This window comes from Palaemon carinicauda, chromosome 15, assembly GCF_036898095.1.
Source record: "Palaemon carinicauda isolate YSFRI2023 chromosome 15, ASM3689809v2, whole genome shotgun sequence".
NCBI classification, from domain to species: Eukaryota; Metazoa; Arthropoda; class Malacostraca; order Decapoda; family Palaemonidae; genus Palaemon; species Palaemon carinicauda.
This window is the reverse complement of record NC_090739.1, coordinates 43,025,695-43,049,835: the sequence shown is the minus strand read 5'-3', so window position 1 is coordinate 43,049,835 and position 24,141 is coordinate 43,025,695. Positions and strand designations below refer to the sequence as shown.

The window sequence follows — 24,141 nt, the reverse complement described above, 5'->3', positions numbered from 1 at the left end:
GTCTATTATTCTGAAGTGTAATTTCCCTCTTTTAATTACATACACCACTAATATTAGCATGATGGCATCAAAATCCCTCGGCTAAAGCTAGGAAATTGACAAGTGTTACTTGTATTTGCTATAAAATTGAAATAATCTATATAAAATAAAGAACACAACGTTTATAACAATAAATACATTTTAACTGTAAATACATCTTAAATAATGATCATTTAACAGACAGAAAATGTAAGGCTGATTATATACCACCTTAGAAGTATATCAGTAAGTTTTTTTTTTCACTTTTAATGTTATTAAATCTTTGTAACAAGACTGTTATCAATCCCTAACAATTTTGAAATAAAAACTAGTACATCATCGTGACATCGAGGTAACATTATTGCTGAGAGAGAGAGAGAGAGAGAGAGAGAGAGAGAGAGAGAGAGAGAGAGAGAGAGAGAGAGAGTGAGAGAGAGAGAGAGAGAGTAAAATGCAGGGTAACATTAACACCAAAGTCACAAACATGGCACGTATCAATAAAAATGACTCAAATCAGGCCTCATCTTAAAAAGTCAGGATTCAAAAGTTCTTCTTGCCTTATTTTGTCAGTTTTTGCGGTTTTTTCTTTGTATTATAAATACGTTGGCAACAAAATAAAACAAATAAAACTTTTTTTTCATGGCAAAATGCAGGGGACGATATTTTCATCGAGTTCTGAGCACGAATAAAGCTCAAGCTTAACTTCTTCGCAAAAACGCCTCTTTAAGCACATGGTTAAACATCAAACTAAAACGTTGTCATATTGCACTTTTTTTAATACCGCATAGTCTCCGAGTTCCCGCTTCCATTTACCTCGTCATATTTTATTATTCACTTGAATTAACGCTTAAAAGCTTAGACCAGCATGGCTCACTTCTGCAAATACATGGGACAAGCACTCCTTAAAAGTTTGCAGACATAATTAAGTAGGAAAACAGTAAACTTCAGTTTGGCGCACAAAACGGGCAAAATCAGCACATAGCGACGATGTTGGAGTAAGAGGAAGGACTGGCTGCTAAGTCTGGAGAAATTTGTGCAAGCGAGGTAGAAGTGGCTGAATACCACACTGCGCCAACCTGCCAGAGCGCAGCGGCTTCACGCACCACCCGCGGCCCGCAGCCCGCAGGCCGCCCTGCGCTTATTTGCCGTTGTTGTTTTTATTATTAAAGTGGCCTCGTGCCTCTACGGTCTCTTTTCCACTCCTGAACAGCCAGTAAGCACAGATACGAGTGCGCCACGGAGGCAAGACATGCAGATTGCAAATTGAAAGGACATGGTCAAAATACAACTGTAGGCTAATAAATAAATGGCAGAATTTTATTCCCGGTTATAAAGGATTCTTGTAGGTACAAATTACAATGAGACCTTAAGGTTCCATAAAAATCAAATTGCATTTACATTTTCTTGATCAAAACGTAACTGTTTAGTGTAGCAATCAGTGCAAAATCGATTGGATGATTTTTTTTTTTTTTTATGTCTGACCGTGTCTGAGCGGAAAGGTCAGAAAAGAAAATTAAATAAAAGCCATATAGGACATGGAAAGCAAAGAGCAATAAGCTTGATTGTTCATTGGAGGAATTGCTAATATAAATCATTTTTACCGTATTCGAAATTCTCTTAGAAAATATTAATTTTTTTATTAATAATCCAAAATTTAATTACGTGATGATAACTATGTACGTGACATTGAAGCTTTAGTCATTTCAATAATGGAAACAGAAAGATGAACATAAATTAATACAATGAAGAGATTTTAGCATAATTACAATGGCCCGGGAAGAGAGGATGTGGTTAGATACTCTTGGAGAAGGCAAAATCTTGAAATGCCAAAGCTGTACACCCTTTGGGGTCTCTCCCTTTGACAAAGTACGTTATCAGAATGGAGAATTTAAAATCCAAGTTCACAATATGTTGAACAAGGCAATTCCTCTTACCAGTCCCGAATGTTATCTATCATACATGAAATTTCCCCAAATTATTCTTAATTACATTATATTCTTTTCACTTTCACTTCGCCTTTTCATTGCCGATACGAGTTGAGTTCACGAATCTGAGGATTCTGTTCTATTCAAGTCTAAATCGCCATTCTTTCGTTCGCGCAGCTAAAGTCCTTAACTTTGTCAAATTATTCTCCCACAGATTATTTTTAATTCGTGAAAATCTTACCTCTTCATCTCTATGCAACTTACTTCCCTTTAACTACGAAACACCAATTTCTAAATTTTTCTTAATCTTGCTGAAAATGTTACTGTTGTTGATTACTCAAAATCCATATGAAGCTTTGAACGTTTACGTATTGTGTTCTTTATCTATGATGAAATATAAAATTATACAAATATTCAGCTAATGAAAGGTTTCTTAATCTAGTGAAATTTTCATCGAGTTAAGATAGTTTATTTTATCAATATATAGTAAAGAAAACTATAATTTTCGTCTTTTTTCCATGTTCAATAGTTTAATCCAGTCAACCATATTTCTACATAAAAAATTACATTCCAGCTAATTAAAAATTAATAAATATACAACATGAAGAACAGCAAAGTTTCTTCGACTTCCTCTTTTCTTTTACGAGTGAACTTCCCCTAAACTTGAATGTCAGACATATGGTAAAAATAAAACGCGCTTGATTTTTTTGGTAGTACAGTATACCGAAGGTTAAGATAAACTGAATAGGAAAATTACCAAGTTTGATGACAAGACTCTATACACACATACACACGCACATCTATCTATCTATTTACACACACACACACACACACACACACATATATATATATATATATATATATATATATATATATAAATTTACATATATATATAAATATACATATATATACATATATATATATATATATATATATATATATATATATATATATATATACATATATATATATATATATATATATATATATAAATTTACATATATATAAATATACAAATATATATATATATATAAATACATATATACATATATATGTATATATATAAATATATATATATATATATATATATATATATACATATATATATATATATATATATATATTTTGCATCAATGGGCTGGGAAATGATGATGATGCGATGATATATTAAAAATATAGTTACCGTGTCATTTACATCTAATGAGCATTCCGTAACACAATTTTATTTATGTAAGCATTTGTTGTGGTTTACAATTATCATATTTCCCGTCTACTGCTTCTGATCCTCTCCCAAAATTTATATGACCTCATGACTGACTACGTTGTACCTCGGCCAATCATGACTTATTTACGGAATCAGGATACGTAGACACACATGTAGGAAACTCTTCAGTTAAATAGAGGACATGGCACTTAATAAGAACCCCATAATCCGCGGTAACAGCAAAAGCAGAGAAAACACGGGCTGGCACTTTATGGTCTTGCGCAGGAATCAATACTGAAACCCCTGACTGTTACTGCGGCTGGCACCACGCTACCCTGCGGCCCGCAGTTCCCCGCACTCTACTATATCCTTGTCAGTCAGTGCCACAGATCTAAAAGAAAAAAAAGAAGAAAAAAAGGAAAAAAAAAAGAAAAAAAAAATCCGTGTCTTATCGGCTGCAAAGTTGCATAGAGGTCATTTCTGACCAAAACACCCGCCGCCCCCAACCCCCCCAGAAGAGATAAATCCCCCCTGTCCCACTGAACCCCATTACACAGCCACAGCCCTTCGTCACAGAACACGAATAAAAAAAAAGCTTTTTTTTTTTTTTTTTTGCGTCTCATGTCCAATTTTCTACGATGACAGTGGTATGTAATGTTATCGTCTAGTTAAGAAAATCAGAGACATTGAGCGCATGTATTATTATTTTCTATTTCATATATCATAAGCAGTAAGTAAGATCTGTACTCCAAAACAATGAAAAGTGAAAAGAAAAGAAATATAACTGGAAACTGGTGAAACCTATTCCACCAGAACACAAACACAAGAATAAAAATTTAAATTTTTTCATTTTAAAATATTATCATTAAATAATACACCAAAAGGCTTAAGTAATAAAACCTAATATATTAACTTCTTTTTTTCCACCCGAATCTACAGAAACGACAACAGTTGGCCGCAACTCTTAAATCTAACGAGTTATTTATTACAAACTTTCCGATACCTCTAAAAATTCCGATTTTCAATTTTTCCTTATCAGTAGGACCCTTTGCTTCCTGCTATTCGACAGTCCGTTTGGATTTTCTCGTCTCTTTACCAATCAATATAAAGGAAATTGGTCCAAGATTACTCCTTTCTGCTTTTGTCACGAGCTATACACAACTATTCATATATCGCACACACTTTCACGCATATTAGTATATAATTTACTTACTTATGTTTCTATATATATATATATATATATATATATATATATATATATATATATATATATATATATATATATATATATATATGACGTATGGGAGTGGCAAATCCAACGTCTATCTTTCAAAGGCAAAATTAACCAAAGTGGCCATCGTAACTGAGTGATGCAGCGCTAAACTACTATTTGGTAGGACGTGGATCGCCCCTAACCTACCATCCAGCTGAAAATGGGCACCGGACTCTGTAGCGTTAAGAAAACGGTGAATGCCAACCAACCTCACTCAAGACTGAGAATCCAAAAGGATGTAGCCCAAAAGGGAAAACTTTGTATGTATATAAGTATAGACATAAATATAACATAGATACGTGTATACATACAGATATATAGATATATATATATATATATATATATATATATATATATATTTATATATATATATATATATATATATATATATATAATTCATTTATATAAATACTGTATATGATATATATATATATATATATATATATATATATATATATATATATATCATATATATAATTCATTTATATAAATACTGTATATGATATATATATATATATGTATATATATATATATATACATATATATATATATATATATATATATATATATATATATATATATATATGTATATGTATTTATACATATATATGGATATTTCCTCATACAATTACAGAAATTGTCATTATTTACTAAAATTATTTTTGGATTAATATTAGTTCCCCTCTCTTTGTGCACAGAGAGAGAGAGAGAGAGAGAGAGAGAGAGAGAGAGAGAGAGAGAGAGAGAGAGAGAGAGAGAGACTCGCTCTGACCACGCGATTGAGTTAAATAGTTTGATCTTTATCATTCGGATACATTCTGTTTGTACTGGTTTATTATCTTCTAATTTAAGCGATGGCGATAAGGCAGGACATTCTTATCGTTGTTAATAGACAAGAAGTCAGACAGCGTTTGAATCGTAAAAATACGGATAAGAGACAAATAGAAAACCGAAATGACTACAGACACAATCAAGGTAACTTCAGTTAATGCTAAGTTAGGAATAGTTCAATTTCAAGGGTTAGTTAATGGACAGTTAACGCAGGGAGTTAAAACATGAATGAATTAGATAGACCCTCATTCGGAGGAAGAAAAAAAAAATATTAATAGAACCTTTTCTGCAATCGCATGAAGCAAAGTCCTTTTTGCACTGCCAAAGGAAATATTGAACATAAATGAGTATATTAGGGGGGCAGTCAAAGTATGAGAAGTGTCAAAAATAATTCAGAAAAGAAGACTACAGTGGTTTGGACATGTCATGCGGAGAGACGAAGACCATGTGTGCCGAAGGGTCTTGGACATGAAGGTGGATGGGGGAAGGAGGACGAGAAGGGGTAGACAAAAGCTCAAATGGAAAGATAAAGTAGCAAAAGACATACAGGAAAAAAGGATTAAGAGAACAAGATGCCCAGATAGAAGAGAATGGAGAAGGTTATACAAAACAGCGATGTCATATAGAGATGGGTAAAGGCTGTAGATAAAAAAGAAGCTAAAGGAAATATTGGCCATTGGTGTGATGATTTAAATTTCGTTCTTTCGTAAAATGGGACACTTTCAAGTCTAACATTAATCAAATATACGGATTAGAGGATGAAAAAGACGAAGTGATAACGCTTCGGTCAATTTTAAATTTAATGAATAGGAAAAAAAATTTCTTTACAAATACAATGGTTTTGAATAGCGATAAGCTGTACCAATGGTCCATTTAACTTAAAGCTTCAAATTAATCTGAAGATGATATTATAGATGAGCATACACAAATATTACAATTAGCTCTCGTAACATCGGTATAGCCAGATACATTAGCAATGCGCATCGACAAGAAGTTGGATATGGATTCATCTAACATGACAGTCGCGGATCAGTTCAAGAAACGTAATATCAAAAGTAGATGATTTAAACCTCACTCTTTAGTTTGGATTAGAAACACAATATACAGCATCTCAGTCAGGCACATCAGCATGTAGCGATGATGCAAGCAGGATTTGTAAATAACAATTAGAATTGTCAAAATTGTGGAAAATCTAGCCACATACGACTAGACTACAAGACACCTTATTGTTGCATGCATGACATCATTATTCTCGCTTTTAAAATCTGCAAGGCTAGGCAGATCAACAGTTGATATAACTCTCATACAGGCATTTTAATTGATAATTTGGGTTCTAATACTAGTAATGCCAATAACAGCAGTAATAGAGAATGTGTTCTATAAAAATATAAGTGGCAACCTAACCAAAAATTTGGGTATCAGCAATCCATAGCAAGATGGTTCTGCATATGATCGAAGTTCCGAAGGTCAAATAATCTTTTTTTCAGGGAAACTGGATCAAATTGTCAATGCGTAACAAAAGTTTCCGAGGGTAGTTATAATTTTTTAATTGGAGTATATAGACAAAATTTTTTCTTTGCTTTGGACGACGAGTGCATAAATATTGAAGTCAGTGATGAAGGTCATGCTAGTATTAAATAATAAACGTCTTGTATAGATCCCTCATATCGATCAGAATTTGGTATTCACCAACTATCAACACAAACTTTTTACTGTTTTTAAGACACGGGTAGTCCTCTAATAACTTGGAAACGCGAACGTGGGGTTATGATAATTAAAGACAATGTAAATAGTCACATTTCAGAGAGTATTGACATTGAACTTCTTTCCACTTTTTCAGCTATTATCATCATATGTATGAAGAGCGTCCAGTCAGGTCAGGAATATTTATTTCTACCGGAAACTTAAAATTTTGCATCTGGAGTAGTATATATAACATCTAATAACATGGATGCTATAATAGAAATTTATAATAATTGAATTAATATATTCAGACTTAGAAGGGATATTATGTTATTGGATATCGAAATTTATACAGACTTTTACTGACATTAAAGATATTTCTGATGAAAACGATAAAAAAAGGTCTTTAGAGATCTATTTTCTACGTCAGATGGGATTATTGGAAAAATATCTGTAATTAATCATCAAATAAGATTCAATAACCCGGATGAAATCGTTCATGTTCCTTCGTATCGGCTACCATTTGCACTTCAAGATGAAATTATCATTGAAGTTAATATGATGTTGAAGGAAAACGTAATAAAAAACTGAAATATCCTTTGTAATGCACCATTATTCTGTGTGACAAAAACGATAAAACTTGGGCCGTTTGTGGAGATTTTTGTAAAATTTAATGAGGAAATAATTCCTGGTAGATTCTCGGTGGTTGCAATGTACTGATGACGTCATCAATGCTTTAGGAAAAGACATATTCTACATCTCTAGATTTATTTCGTGGATTTAAATCAAACTCCCCTTGAAGCGGAATTAACCAAGTACAGTATACAGCATTTAACACTTTTAAAGGATATTTTGAATTTATGCGAATGTCAGTTGATTTACGCTCTGCACCTACTACATTTATGAGAATGATCACTATAGTTTTTGGTGATATGTTAAGTGAAATTTTATTTGTTCATATGGACGATTTATTAATTTTCTCACTCTGTGAGAATATTAAACTTGATTTCGTGTTAATTTGAAATTGAAAATACGTGAATGCGATTCTCCAAAAAAATATTTAGTTTATTTAGGTAATTTTGTTTTTTAAGATGGATTGAAGTGTGTTCACGTTAAGGTTCAAAATATTGCTAATTTTTTAACCCTAACTTCAGTTAAGCATATTCAACAGTTTTTAGGTACATCTGGTTATTAAAGTGTGTATATAATGACTGTTACAACAGCTCCTTTAATTAATTATTGTATATTAATTTTTTTTTTTACCAGGAAATGGATTTTAAAATTTTAATATAAAGCCTTCTTAAATCACCAATCCTCATATTTCCTAATTGTAATGAAAAGATTGTAAAACACATATGCTTCATACCATTGTATTGGAGGAATTTCAATACAGTGCAAAGATGATAAGGCGCATCTTATAGCATTCTATTAAAAAAAAATAAAATCATCTAATCATCACGAGATAAAATTAGCAATGATAGATAGAGAAGCGCTGGTTATTGCAATTAGTTTGTCACTTCAAGTTCACCATTTACGGTTAAACAGTAATTATACTGACTGATCATAAACCTTTAGCATTCTGGTTCAAAGGTTTTGTTTCGAGTTTCAAGAGAACTAAAGGGCATTTGATAATTCAAGACTTTACGGCGCACATTAAATATGTACCAGGCAAATCATGTATTTCAGCTAATACTTTATCACGAAATCCTATCCTTCGTGCTGGCAATCATTCCTGTATTTAAGGTGATGCTGTTTTACTGTATATAAAAGGCCTTCATCTAGTATGAATAACTCTTATGATCAGTATACTAATGATTATATGCACTGTATTACAATAGTTGATCATGATAATGATGTTGATATAAATTTTGATAATAAATATAATATAAAAGATGACGGCTCATGGATACCTGATATCATATAAAAAAATATGAAAATTAAAGCTAATTTATGAAGCTTTGCGAAGTCCGACGGATTCATCCGATTATAAGAATTACAAGTCTTAATATCATTTTCTCGTTGATAATTTATCATGTAAAACTATTACAAGTACTGCATGTGAGAAAATCCTGTCGCAGTGATATCATTATTATCATTACTTGCCAAGTTACAACCTATTTGGAAAAAGGGGATATTACAAGCTTGAAAGGCTCCAACAGGGAAAGCATCCGTGTGGGGAAAGGAACAGATAATTAATGAATACTCTCTCTCTCTCTCTCCCTCTCTCTCTCTCTCTCTCTCTCTCTCTCTCTCTCTCTCTCTCTCTCTCTCTAAATATATATATATATATATATATATATATACATATATATATAAATATATATATATATATATATATATATATATATATATATATATATATATATATATATATATATATATATGCTTTACTGCCACAAGGATCACGTGACTTTGTAAACGCAAAAGCCGGTGGGAAATAATAAAAAGCTTTAGTACCCAGCGCTTTCGTGCATTTTTAATACACTTCTTCAGGGTACAATAAAACGTGAGACATAGTTGAAGGACGTCAATAAGTAAAACAGGATAAAAAAAAGTTGAACAATAAGAACAATATATATATATATATATATATATATATATATATATATATATATATATATATATATTTACATATATATATATATACATATATATACATATATATATATATATATATATATATATATATATATATATATATATATATATATATATATATATATATATATATATATATACATACACATATACATGAAATAGAAAAAAAATATCGAACACTTTAAGATCAGTAATAACATTAAAAAGATCAAACACAAATAAAATGGAAAAAGAAACCTATGTCAATGTGTTCAATAGAAAAGCCTTTTTTTAACGAGTTTGAACTTAAGAAGTTCCACAGATTTAATCGCCAGATTAGAAAGATCATTCCGCAATTTGGAATAAAACATCAAGAATACAGATTAGTTTTGAATCTTATGATGGAAAAATAAAGACTGATTAAACTTACTACATATCTGGTAATATGTACAGGGTGGTACAGTCTAGGAAGTTCTGAATGCATAAGATGGTCAGAATTATGGAAAATCTTATGCAACTTGTACAAAGAAATAACTGAATGAAGGTGCCAGAGATTAATATCTCGGTATTTAATGCAAAAAGACCCGTCCCTAAGTGGCTTAAAATGCAGACTAAACGTTCATCCAGGTGTCACCGATATGCATATGTTCCATTGTAAAATTTCATATAATGATATCAAAATGTTTGTAAAAAATATAGCATATGTCATACCATTAAAGGCAATGTTAATACACATACGGAAATTCATTGTTACTCGATTCCCACAGTGCCGTTCAAAAGAATATATGTAGGCCTTTTAACAAGATTTCAGAAACCCAAAGGGAAAACAAATATCTGAGTTATAACTGATGCGATAACAATTGGATTTTTTTTTTCCTTTGTAAATTAAAGGAGCAGAAGAGTGCACTTAATTTTAAATCTCTTATGAAAATGTTTGTCTCGCCGTGGAATTTATATTATCTTATTACCTACTCTGTGAGGATTTAATAATTTCTTTCTATAAAATTCTTTGTAAATACTTATAAGATAAATTTAACGGTTTACCACTCAAAATCAAATGGGTTGGAAGGACGTGTTAATCGCGAAATTATAGACATACCAAAGTGTTACCGTTGGATGCAATTATCCAAATTAGGATTTAGTTATTCATAACGTTAGATCTGCTATAAATACTTCGTTTCATAAAAAAGATTTAAAGGCCGCCTATGAATGGTAGAGGTAAGGGACAGTGACATTGCCCTAGCAAGCAGGACAATGCCCTAGAAACTGACCATATATACATATGAGCAGAGCACAAGCTAGGATCAGGGAGGGCCAGGCAATGGGTGCTGATGACTCAGCAGGTAGATCTATACGGCTCCTTCAAAGCCCCCATCCTTAGCTCACAAGGATGGTGTGGTTGCAGCGACCAAAGGAACTAACAAGTTTGAGCGGGACTCGAGCCCGAGTCTAGTGATAACCAGGCAGAGACATTACCAATGGGTCACAACAACTGTAAACAACGATATCTCATAATGAAGCGTTATACTCTATGCCTTTTGACGTATTCAACTTTGAGTATTATTCCTGTCCAGGTGTATAACATGGCAAACTAGAACGGGCACTCATCATGTTGTATATCACAAGATAGGCAATTGAATTATACACACTTTGGCGCCAGTTTCATGCAAATCATATATAATTTGGCCACGATATGGCAAAAAGACGTTTTTTTTTTTACCTTGACATTTGACCCAATCACTCCCAAAATCTAATCAAATTGTCCTTGGCTCATGGCCAATCATCCAACCAAATTTCATGAGATTCAGTCAAATATTTTTAAGTTATGCGAATCACAAGCACACGGACACACTTACAAACAAATACACGCCTATCAAAACAACCTTCGCAACGAAGTTGGCGAAGGTAATAATAGTACAGTACGATAAAAGTTGCTGTAAAGAGATTTATTACTAGCAAATATAATAGTTAAGTCTGATGAGTATAAACTAGCTACGAAAACTATTTCTTTCTCAGTTGGTGACGAACTTTATCTAAAGTTCAACATTGGGAAGAGGTTCAATTACAAGCTAACTTCTAAATTTGATAGATCACTTTCAAGTGACAGACCTGATTACCTCTAAGCTTATAGGCTGTGATATACGTGTTGTATCTTTCTCACTTTTAAGAAAGATTTTAGATGATCAATTATGTTCAAAAATATAAAGGGTCTGTTTCTAAAAAAAAAATACTATTTTTCACTTTATATTTCTATATTTAGGATGCGTTTACATCTTTATTTTACAGGTTACAAAGCATGCCTGTTTTGTAATGCTGCAAGTGTTAGCGTTGTTTGCTAGAGGGGATGAATTGCTATCATTTGCCACATCAACGTAATAGTGGAAACAAGCGTTAACTTTTGTTTGCAAAGTATTGCTGTGCATAGGCATTACGTCTTTGTTTGTGGCTGAGTCAAATGTCTTGTCACTTCATGATAATAGTGTACGTGAAACTGTATTTCAATTAGATGAAAAATTATGAGCCTTTGATAAGCTAATTTCACTTGACAGCTTTCTAACATCGACCAGAAAATAGCGTAGTCAAAAGATGGAGTTCAATTAGCAATAATATAACAATTTATATATATATATATATATATATATATATATATATATATATATATATATATATATATATATATATATATACATACATATATATATATATATATATATATATATATATATATATATATACATATATGTATATATATACATATATATATGTATATATATATATATATATATATATATATATATATATATATATATATATATATATATATATAAAATATATATACATAGGTATCTAGGTATCAATAAATAAAACGCAGTTTCATTGTTTGAAAAAAAAACCAGTCCTGTACCTTGCAAATGATATAAAAAACCTTAACTTTTACTCAGCTTGAACTGGATTATTCGCATCACTTGTGTCATTTGTAACATAAATGAATTTGTAAGTCGTTAAAGTACAAGACACACCTGGTCTACTCCCGTGGCGCTTACGCTGTGAGTCATCACTCAATAACTAATCCTACGTGGGAACCCCGACTAGGTCATCGCCAAGGAGTTGCCTGGGGGTCATCAGCACATAGTTTCACGTCCTTGTTACTTTTTGTTTTTGGTGATGCTTATATATTTTCAAAACTTAAACCAGCCGTTCCGTTTTTTTTCCATGAAGGGAATAAAAAGACATTTATTAAGCTTATCATCTCAGTGGTTTAATTACGTTGATGGTCACCATGGAGGTCTGTTCACTGTTAAACTATTGATATGTATTTCCTACTATACTTGAAGTAATGTCCATTGCCACACATATACGAGTACACACATACACATGTACATACACAAACCCATATATATATATATATATATATATATATATATATATATATATATATATATATATATATATATATATATATATATATATACATATATGTGTGTGTGTGTGTTCAGAGGCACATTTATAATATATACATTTTAGTGTCTATCTCAGATAAAATTTACATATTTTATGTTATTATGATTTTGTTATTTATATTGATGTTTATTCTGTATTTTGAGCTGGATAATTTTTTATTTTCATTTTAATCCAATCACGTACTTTACTCTAATTTTTTGTTTGCTTGCTATAACCGATTTCCTTATTTCTAGCCGAGACCTCGGAGGAGGAAAAAAAAGTATGTCAGCTCTCCATGTCCCTCGGGTAGTTGGGAAAGAAAGTATTCATACCCTGGTGAGAGGGGGTGCGTGTGCATATGTGTGCATATCTATCTGAATGTTGAGCAGTCATTTTCGCGGAGAGCGTACACTATACTCAATTTTTTTTAATGAGGCGCATTTGCACTGACTCGCAGCGGTGCCCTTTTAGCTCGGAAAGTTTCCTGCTATCTGATTGGTTAGAATTATCTTGTCCGACCAATCAGCGAACAAGAAACTTTTCCGAGCTAAAAGGGCACCCTGCGAGTCTGTGCATAATCTGCCTGACTAAAAAGCATTGACTATAGTTATGGAATATTTGGTAACACTAAATCTGACTCCCGTTGCCCAAGATGTGCCATCAGCAAATGTAGGGCGTCCTGAAACACCTGCACATTTCTAGAGCCAGTTTAACTTGTTATTATGGTGATCATATAGGCACAGTGATCATTTATTGCATAAAGGTGCAATCGAGCAACGCTTTGGAAAAAAAGTAGTCAGTTGAAATTGGAATAGTTTTTCTAAAAGTCTTTATTTGGGTGTCTATCACTATTAAGACACACATACATATGGGAGGAACGTAGAGAGTAGAGGTCCCTTTTTGTTTTGTTTCATTTGTTGATGTCGGCTACCCCCCAAAATTGGGGGAAGTGCCTTGGTATATGTATATATATATATATATATATATATATATATATATATATATATATATATATATATATACATATATATATGTATGTATATATGTGTGTATACTTTTTCATAAAAATTCTACGTTCGTTTATTGTTTATTAGGTATTAGGTTGGCCAGGGCACCAGCCACCCTTTGAGATACTACCGCTAGAGTGCTATGGGGCCCTTTGACTGGCCAGACAGTATTACATTGGGTCCTTCTCTCTCATTACGGTTCACTTTCCCTTTGCCTACACACACACCGAATAGTCTGGCCTACTCTTTACAGATTCTTCTCTATCCTCATACACCTGACAACTCTGAAATTACCAAACAATTCTTCTTCATCCAAAGGGTTACTGCACTGTAATTGTTTAGTGGCCACTTTCCTGTTGTTAAGGGTAGAAGAGACTCTTTAGCTAAGGTAAGCAGCTCTTCTAGGAGAAGGATACTCCAAAATCAAACCATTGTTGTCTAGTCTAGGGTAGTGCCATAGCCTCTGTACCATGGTCTTCCATTTCCTTGGGTTAGAGTTCTCTTGCTTGAGGGTACACTCGAACACGCTGTTCTGTCTTGTTTCCCTTCCTCTTGTTTTGTTCACGTTTTTATAGCTTATATAGGAGATATTTATTTTAATGCTGTTACTCTTCTTAAAAATTCTATTTTTCCTTGTTTCCTTTCCTCAATGGGCCATTTTCCCTATTGGAACCCCTGGGCTTATAGCATACTGCTTTTCCGACTAGGGTTGTAGCTTAGCAAGTAATAATAATAATAATAATAATAATAATAATAATAATAATAATAATAATAATAATAATAATAATAATAATAATAATAATAGTAATAATAATAACTGTAATATCAACGTGGATAATAGCAATTCTCCCGTACATAAAGTTATAAGATGAAAACTTATGCAAAACCTTTTAAATTTGGTATGACTTCTTCATAAACAAGATTATTGACTACACTGCATAATTTTCATTCTTAATTCGTATTCAGTATTACATCTCAATCGCTCATTCTCAAATAATATCGTAACATGCTATGACTTGAATATCTCCCTTTAGATGGGAGAAACTATGAGAATCTTCAGTTTGTTAAGAACGTTACCTTTCTTCCAAGGTCAGTCTAAGCCATTGATGAATGCAAAGTCAAGAGCATTTATTTAAATAAATTCTTAATTCACACCAGAAAAGTTTAAAATCTAAAAAGCACTTGTGGAAGAGAATCTCTACTTCTAAAAGGTTAAAATTGTAATATGCACTAGGTTATTTCAGTCAGTATATTAGAATCAGCATCAGCTCAGAACAAACGAATACTCATAGAATTAAAGATGATAAATGAGGAAAAGGAACTCTGAGATTGGGTAGTATTAACAAAAGACATTTTGCTAACACACTTCTGCTTTAAACCTAAATTCAAGTTGTTCGAAAGCGGAGAGGAAGGTAAATGAACAACTGGCTCTTAGGTTGAAAGAAGTAAAAGTATGCAATGCTAACAACATCATGTTTCTTAATGGGTACCTAAATGAGTCCACAAAAACCACAGATGTACTGAGCAGGAATTGGAATAAAATCATGGGGACTTTGATCCAAAAAGGAATTAGGAAATATTTTAATTAGTTGGATGCGTTAAAGTAGCAATGCTTTGATAGGAGCATGATGGTTATTTAAGGTGAAAGACAAACTACTTAACGTAGCTATGTTTAGTCAAAAGGCAGGTTATTAAAGAGGGTTTGGAATTAAGCGTTTCTCTGTAATGAGAGAGAGAGAGAGAGAGAGAGAGAGAGAGAGAGAGAGAGAGAGAGAGAGAGAGAGAGAGAGAGAGAGAGAGATATGACAATCTAGAAAAGGTAAAAAGACACAATTACAAGTGTTTGGTACAGATGTCAATTTTTGGTATTGACTCAAATTATTGGACGTAAAATCAAGTAAGAGAAGAATATTAGTAAAGAAATGGGTAGACGTGAAGGTCAAAATGCGTTACGTATCTTAGGTGATTTAAATGGACCAATATATGAAGTGAAGAAGGATGTTATGAACAAAAATGAGGTTGTTATCTTTCGCAATGATAAAAATGAAAAAAAAAAATATATATGATTTTACGAAGATAGTGTTGAGAATTTACAAAGTTGCTAAACAAAATAAAGGGAATTGTAAAAGAAACTTGACAGAGAATGCAAGCAAGAGTGATAGTGAATAAAGTCAGAGTTGCAGTAGGATGACTGATCTAGTAGGAATATTGAAATATGAGAAGTTGAGAAGCATGATAGGTGGAGAGAACATAATACGTTAGGAACTACTGAGGGTAGGCAACTTGAAGGAGAAGTTTTTAAGAAACCAAAAATCAAACCGAATTAGCATATTGTCTGCACAGGAGTGTATTATGACCAGGAAGTGTACCCTGGATGGCTGATAAAAATTCGGAACTTTAAAGTAAAGCGGGACAGAAGAGACAAAAAGTGACACAGAAGGTTGAAGATGATTTATCATTGTGCGAAAAATGAAATATAGACAGCTTGAAATAGAAGGTTTACTGCAAACTGTCATGAAGGAAGAAGGGGGATAGTAAAAATGGTAAAATTATCATGCACAAGAGTATAAAAGAAAGCACCTTAATGCTTATAAAACAAGAGGAGGTTTACAGAATTTTTGCATACGAAATCATTCGGATAGCTTAAAATTGACAAAGTTACGAAAACAATTTTGCTATGGGCTCTTATCCTTAACAACTATGACTGGTCCATAAATTAATTTTTCTCAGAAGCCACCCTCTTTATGCGTATTATTTTTTTCTGATCAACACACGTGTATATATGCTGGAAACATGATATACACACAAGCACGCACTGTGTGTATATATATATATATATATATATATATATATATATATATATATATATATATATATATATATGATAAATCTTTGCACATTTAGGCGTGATTTTCATATTCAAATAAGCCATATATTTTTGCTACATTAATGTCTGGATTCTCTTAACGACCTGTGGATCAGAGCCCCAGGCGAAATCACACAAAGCTCTTGTCTTTGTGTGATTTCGCCTGGGGCTCGGATCCACAGGTTATATATATATATATAGAGAGAGAGAGAGAGAGAGAGAGAGAGAGAGAGAGAGAGAGAGAGAGAGAGAGAGAGAGAGAGAGAGATATGTATATGCATCTATTAAATATTCTAAATTTATTTTCTGAAGATTTGGTGTTGCCTTATTCTTGAAACGTTTGAAAAATCTAGCTTTAAACGACCGGTCATAATAATTTATTTTTGGTAAAAGTTTGTATGAGCACTCCAATGACTCTACGGTCATATGTTACCCAATTTCACACTGCAAAGGAATTTTGGATCGTAAATTAACGGTATGTACTTTCATTCAAAAGAGCTTAAATCTAAAGGAATAGGAAAATATGTCCAGGAAATTTAGTCTCTGTAAGCAAAATAATATATCCACGCTTCCTTTCTTTCATCTCCCAGTCCAATCTTTTAACTTGCACATGGCCTTCCGGACCCCAGCACCAGACTACAATGCCAGAATTCAAAAATACAACTCGTGAAGTAAAATATTATGAAAAACATAATGAACGATGAAATGAATATTAAATTTTCACCATTAAAATAGATTCTATTGAACATAGAAGTAAGAAATAATGATGTTCACTCATTTTATATAAATTGCTATTGAATTTTGAAGAAATTGATAGTATACAGTTGAACATGTTTGCTTAACTAATTATATTAGTGAGTATATAATCTTTACAACGCTTGTCGCATGTAATACACTGAAATCAATACTCACAGTTATGGAATGTGACCAGGGCGTAAGGAGGCCAATTGAATATTGAATAAGGAGCCACAGAGAGTTAACTGGATTACAAGTTAGATACATCGACATCGTAATTGACAAGAAAATTATCATCCTTTAATATAATGAAAAATGTAATAAAATATACAGTACAAATATCATAGGGCGTAATAAGAGTGAGGAAAAAACAGATGAAAAGCGATGTATAATCTCATATATGGAGTGGCTGACCTTATGTGTAGGAGTATGTGCTTGAATTACTGAAAATTTGAGTTCTGTCACCTTCTTTCTAGCACGCAGAGGAGGAATATTTCAATAATGGAAGTGTTGCTTTTTATTTTAATGCCCTCAAACCACTTTTTATAGATTAATGGCTATCCACTTGAACGAATATCTATCTGTCTATCTTCATTACACACAGATATATATATATATATATACATATATATATATATATATATATAAATATATATATATATATATATATATATATATATACATATATATATATATATCTATATATATATATATATATATATATATATATATTATATATATATATAAATATATACATATATATACATATATATATATTATATATATGTGTATATATATATATATATATATATATATACATATAGAAATGTGTGTGTGTGTGTGGAGTGCGTCTTGAAAATGTAAATTGTATTGAGCCTGTTCATAAGCATAGCAAGTGCAAAGTTAATGTTAGTGGAGTCCTATCAATTGACTTTCCAGTGAACAGTGGAGTACTCCAAGGGAATTTGTTGTCACCTATTTTGTTGCACAAAACAGTTGGGGATGGTGGAGAAAGATTGGACTGGGTTGGTGACAGGAAATTAGCTGACCTAGAGTATGCTGATGACGCTGACGTTATTAGCAGAACACCACAAGACTTGCAAAGCTTGCTTACCAGAATGCATGAGGTTAGGCCAAGATAAATAGAAGAAAGACAGAAATGATAAGATCACAATATTCAATGGAAGATAAAATATCATTGGAAGGCAAAAGAATTAACGAGGTGGAATCACTTAAACATTTAGGAACTATGATCTCTAATACAGGATCTTTAGAATTTGAGTTTAAGGAAAGATTGAAAAAAAGAAAATCAGACGATGGCTGGGTTAAGTAAAATTTGGAAATCAAATCTGAAATTACATATAAAAATAAGACTATATATCAGTTTAGTGAGATCGGTGTTATTGTATGGACATGAGTCGTGGTATGACAATGAAACAATAACCAACAGATATTGTAGATTTGAGAACAGAGCCATCAGAATAATATTGGGGAGTTAAATGGCAAGATAGGACTAGAAATGTAACTATAAGAGAGCTTACTCGAGTGCCATATGTGGCAGGCTAGATGGATATGGTTTGGGCATGTTCTTTGCACTCCCCAATAGAGATTTGATATCACCAAACTTTCAACTGGGCTCCACAAGGCACTAGAAGAGTTGGAAGACCCAGGCCTACATGGGTGAGGAATATAAAGCGTGAAGTAGATGATAAATGGAGAAGTAATGATTTAAAAGCTGAAGATAGGGACGACTGGTGAAATCTAATCAAGGTCCTTTGCGTCAATGGGTGTAGGAGATGATGATGAATCTACCTGTATCCAAATATTTTGTATCTTAAAATTTTCAACACCATAGCCTTTATATCAGAGTAATTCCATCTTTCAACCAACGTAGTCCCAATGTGGAGTCAAGTAAAAAAGTTATTCGAAACAGGTGTCGACACCAAATCAATAAATAAAGAAATGTAAATGCAGTTTTTCTGCTATTTAGAAAACTAATTGGAGATCCTATCTTTTCTTTTTAATTCTTGTACGCCACAAAAGTATTTTTTATTCATTATAAATATATATATATATATATATATATATATATATATATATATATATATATATATATATATATATATATATATATATATTATATATATATATGTATATATATACATATATATACACACATATATATATGTATACATACATACATAAATACATACATACATACATACATACATACACTTAAATTCGAATAGGTATTCCACTGGATTTTACCAACTATAATAGGAGTACCAAATAAGTGAAGTAGCCTAGTCATTAACATTGTCGTTGAAGAAAACGATAAATAATGGAACACGAAAAAAATCTCCCAATGATCAAGAGACAGATATAATATATCAAACCCAATAAACATAAGAAATAAAAAGGGGACAAAGCTCATTCTTATCAACCACTGCGTCTTGAAGATCCTGCAGAAGGAGAAAGAAGACCTGGTACTCACCACCATCCTGCTGTGCGTGGGAAGTGGAGGGATGACGGCGCCTTGTAAACATGCCAGAGGCAGACGAAGGAGGCTTTTCGTTTGGCGAAGAACTCCTGTGCTGGTAGTCAACGTCCATAGAGGAAGGACCACTTCCTTCTACCATGCCCAGGCACTCCACACCACTCTCAGCGTCGTCCTCCTCGCCATCGTCCTCTCCCGGAACCTTCCCTTCGCCTGCGCTTCCTTCAGCCCCTTCTCCACCAGATACGCCGCCGCTACTCGTCCCTCCGTCGATGCGTTCCATCAAGTCAGGAACTGGTCGGAGGAAATATATATATAATGTACAGTATATATATATATATATATATATATATATATATATATATATATATATATATATATATATATATATATATATATATATATTCTTTTATTAATCTAGTACATGGAAGGTAAGATTTCTGAGAATGATACTCTAAAATTAAAGGTTATAATGATAAGTACTCATAATCTTATGATAGGGACTTTTAAAGGCTGTTTGAGAGAGAGAGAGAGAGAGAGAGAGAGAGAGAGAGAGAGAGAGAGAGAGAGAGAGAGAGAGAATAAATAATGATAGGTCAAGTAGAAAGAGCAAATTTTTATGCAAACTGAATCTTTTTATTTACCTAAATTGAATAAACAAAACTACATTAAGAGGTCCCTGTTCAGAGGATGAATGTCACTGAAGGTAATCTTACTTGTAAACATAAGGCGTAATTCAGTCGCAAAATTTGCAGAGATAGATTACTAATACAATAATACAAAACCATATCGTAAATAAATTATATATTACTACAAATACATAAAATAACCCCATAATGGATACTGTTGTACTGGAAATCCCTCATATAATGAGAGGTATTGAAGCGAACCAACAGTTACATAAACAGAATTAGGAACACTCATTCGAAAGCTTTTAACACGCTGTAAAAGGCGAACCGATGACCCTCATAAAACTGTTTCCCAAGATAAATCAGAAAATACAATAACGTTTCAATGGAGAGAGAGAGAGAGAGAGAGAGAGAGAGAGAGAGAGAGAGAGAGAGAGAGAGAGAGAGAGAGAGCATTTATCTTTTACTTCGAAGTGGAAATTCGTGCAAGTTTACATTACTATGAACTGTTTTTGGAAAACCCGTTTTGGACTCTATTGGGTTATGAAAACTAGACCAATGGCCAGGCTGCAAGACCGGTGAGGTCATTCAGCACTACAACCCTGTTTTAAACAGATTATTGAAAACGGAATAAATTTTACTATCGTGGATTCCACATGTAGTTACATGTGCAACTATATGATCATCAACAGAATGTTGGTCTCTACTCACACCATGTCTTTCACCTTAATTTTGCGCACTTTTATGCTTTTTGAATGACAAGAATTCTTCAGTTTTACACCTCATCCATTCAAAATTTTTATTAATTACAATAACCCTTTCATCGTTCCTCCTAAAGTTTTCGAACTATCTACACTTCTCGGCATCTCGCTGTAAGCCACTGAACTAATTCCCCCAACTAATCAGGTCCATTTTTTTTTAACTGCGTGGTGGCAAGGTGGTGGCGTCCTTGGCTGGTGATTGCGAGACTGTGGTTCGAGTCCCGCTCACACGCTTTAGTTCCTCACCATCTTTGTGAGCTAAGGATGGGGGGTTTGAGGGAGCGTATAGGTCTATATGCTGAGTCATCAGCAGCCATTACCTAGCCCTTCTTGGTCCTAGCTTGGGTGAAGAGGGGGCTTGGGCGCTGATCATATGTATTATGGTTAGTCTCTAGGGCATTATCCTGCCTGATAGGGCAATGTCATTGTCCCTTGCCTCAGTCAGCCAAGAGCGGCCTTTAAAACCCTTCCTTTACATATTTGTCTCTAGATATTTCTCACCCTTTTGAGTAGAAACAAAGTACTACTACAAAAGAGATATCACACATCATGTTTGTAGTAAAGATCCACACTGCCCTTCCATAAACGTTCTCTAGTTACTTCCTGCATTAAAACTGACTTTCACAGACACTTATCTCTCTTCCATTCCTTACTTTTGAAAGGACACTATTCAACTTTTAACCTACTGTATTCTTATTACCTTTCATAATGCTCTCATACATTAATAATGTTCTTATTTATAAAGAAAACTTTCTTGCTTTCATTCTTCCACCAATTATATCATGATTTGTTCTTACATCTCGTTGGCTTCTGTTTTTCCACACAACATTATCATTGCCATTATGCCATTATCAGAAACTTTTCCACTAGTATCAGCAATGTCTCTTCGTTGTCGCAAATTAACATCATCACCTGTAAATCCACGCCACTACAAATATATTCACGAACTTTTTTTGTAATCCATAAACTTGAACCTGGCTCTGGATCCATCTGATTTGTGTCATTAATTTTTCCATAAAATATGAAGTAAACATGTTTTTTGTCTGAAACTCAATTCTCGATCTTCTGGTTTCTTCATAAAAAGTAATCACTTAGCAAATGGCATATTACGATGAACATGAATAATCGACAAATTATCTTATACTTTTTAAAACCTTATCACTTTTTGTATTTCTGCTAATTCTGTTGCATGTAGTTTTAGGATCATATGAACCACACAGCTTTTAGTCTGTATCCTCACATATTTTCACGCACCATCTTCAGTCTTAATTTCAATTGTCCTTCTTTAATTCATTTTATGTCTTCCTTTTTTAATCAAAATCCCTTTATAAACTTTTCAATGGATATCAATTTTACATCCCTAAAATATTTACTTCTATTACATTCCCCTAAACAAAAGGAACTATTATTTCGCTAACTTAAGTTCTTCGAAACCATTCTCTTCCTGACAAGCCTTGCACACTCAGGCCTGGTCAACCGAATAACAAAAAAATCACAACCGTCAACACCCAATGCCTTGCCTTTCTTCAGGATCATAATTCACTTAAGAATTTTTACATTTGCAATAATCTTCCAATTTCATAACAATTACATATTACTATTTTCTATCATTCTATTTCCTTAGTATTTTTAAGATCCATTTTTTACTAATCTATCTATCTATTTGAAGTTCTTCAGACCTATTTCTTTTTGTACCATAGGTACATAATTCTAATTTTGATTCAAAATTTTCAATATCTTCTACCTTTTTCAATACTTTCTTTTCGATTTCCAGCATTACTTGTCTCGCAATTTCACATTTTGTCTTGCAATTGTGCAATAGTAATCTATTCTATCAAAATAAAATTAGCTTATAGTTGGAACCATACGCTTCTCCATACATCCACTATTTATTCCTAGAATATCTATCACTTATCACGCATGTCTTCATTATTAGATAAACATATACATATTTTTCCAATAAAGGTCGTTTACCATAACAAGAGAAAACAACACCAACAACAAACCATAATACAGCAAGTGCTCAATCGTGGATGAAATGTGTGTGGCAAACACAACACTTGCAGCTTCATATACCTACGCAGAAGACTAGCCAAACCCACTGAAACGCAATGCACAATTCAACTTAATCTTCCAAGCACTATTGTTTCTTGCACATCAAGGACAATTTCCAATGCCTCTTTCACGACCATTCCGAAGTCTTTCTCTTCTTCCTTCTAACACTTCAGATTCATTTACTCCTTTCACCGACCTATCTCCATCCAAACAAACTTTCTGTAAATAATCCTACGACCCATTCTTTGACCTACATTATCTTTTTATTGCTTATTCTACGTATCTTAATATTTTTCACCCTCTCGTTTTCTTTTTCTGCATATGCTAGACAAATAGTTCATCTCAACCGCTCCAACCATTTTCTGTTTCTAATTTCGCATTCCCAATTCACTTTCATAAAGGAGATTCGACTTAACCCTTAATTTATTCCCACTTTAATTTCAGTGGACTAAGGAAGTGCCTTCGCTATGTTCTGTGAATCGTCCCCTCTAGCATCCTACCTTCATTCATTTCATTTACTCCTAAATATAACTCCAACCACCCATAGTTACATTGGTTACCACAATTTCATGGACTACATTTAACCTCACAATCTTAATCTTCCTCACATTCATTCTCAAGATACTCTACTTGCAAATA

General features: G+C 32.8%; 1 protein-coding gene across 1 annotated transcript in view; it reads right to left on the bottom strand.

Annotated features, from left to right (window-relative positions):
* LOC137654580 (uncharacterized) overlaps nucleotides 1-24,141 on the bottom strand; it is a 77,230-nt gene that overhangs the window by 37,915 nt on the left and 15,174 nt on the right. Inside the window, exon 3 of the mRNA XM_068388332.1 lies at nucleotides 20,055-20,351. Coding sequence (XP_068244433.1) covers nucleotides 20,055-20,351 — 297 coding nt within the window. The remainder of the gene's footprint in view (nucleotides 1-20,054; nucleotides 20,352-24,141) is intronic.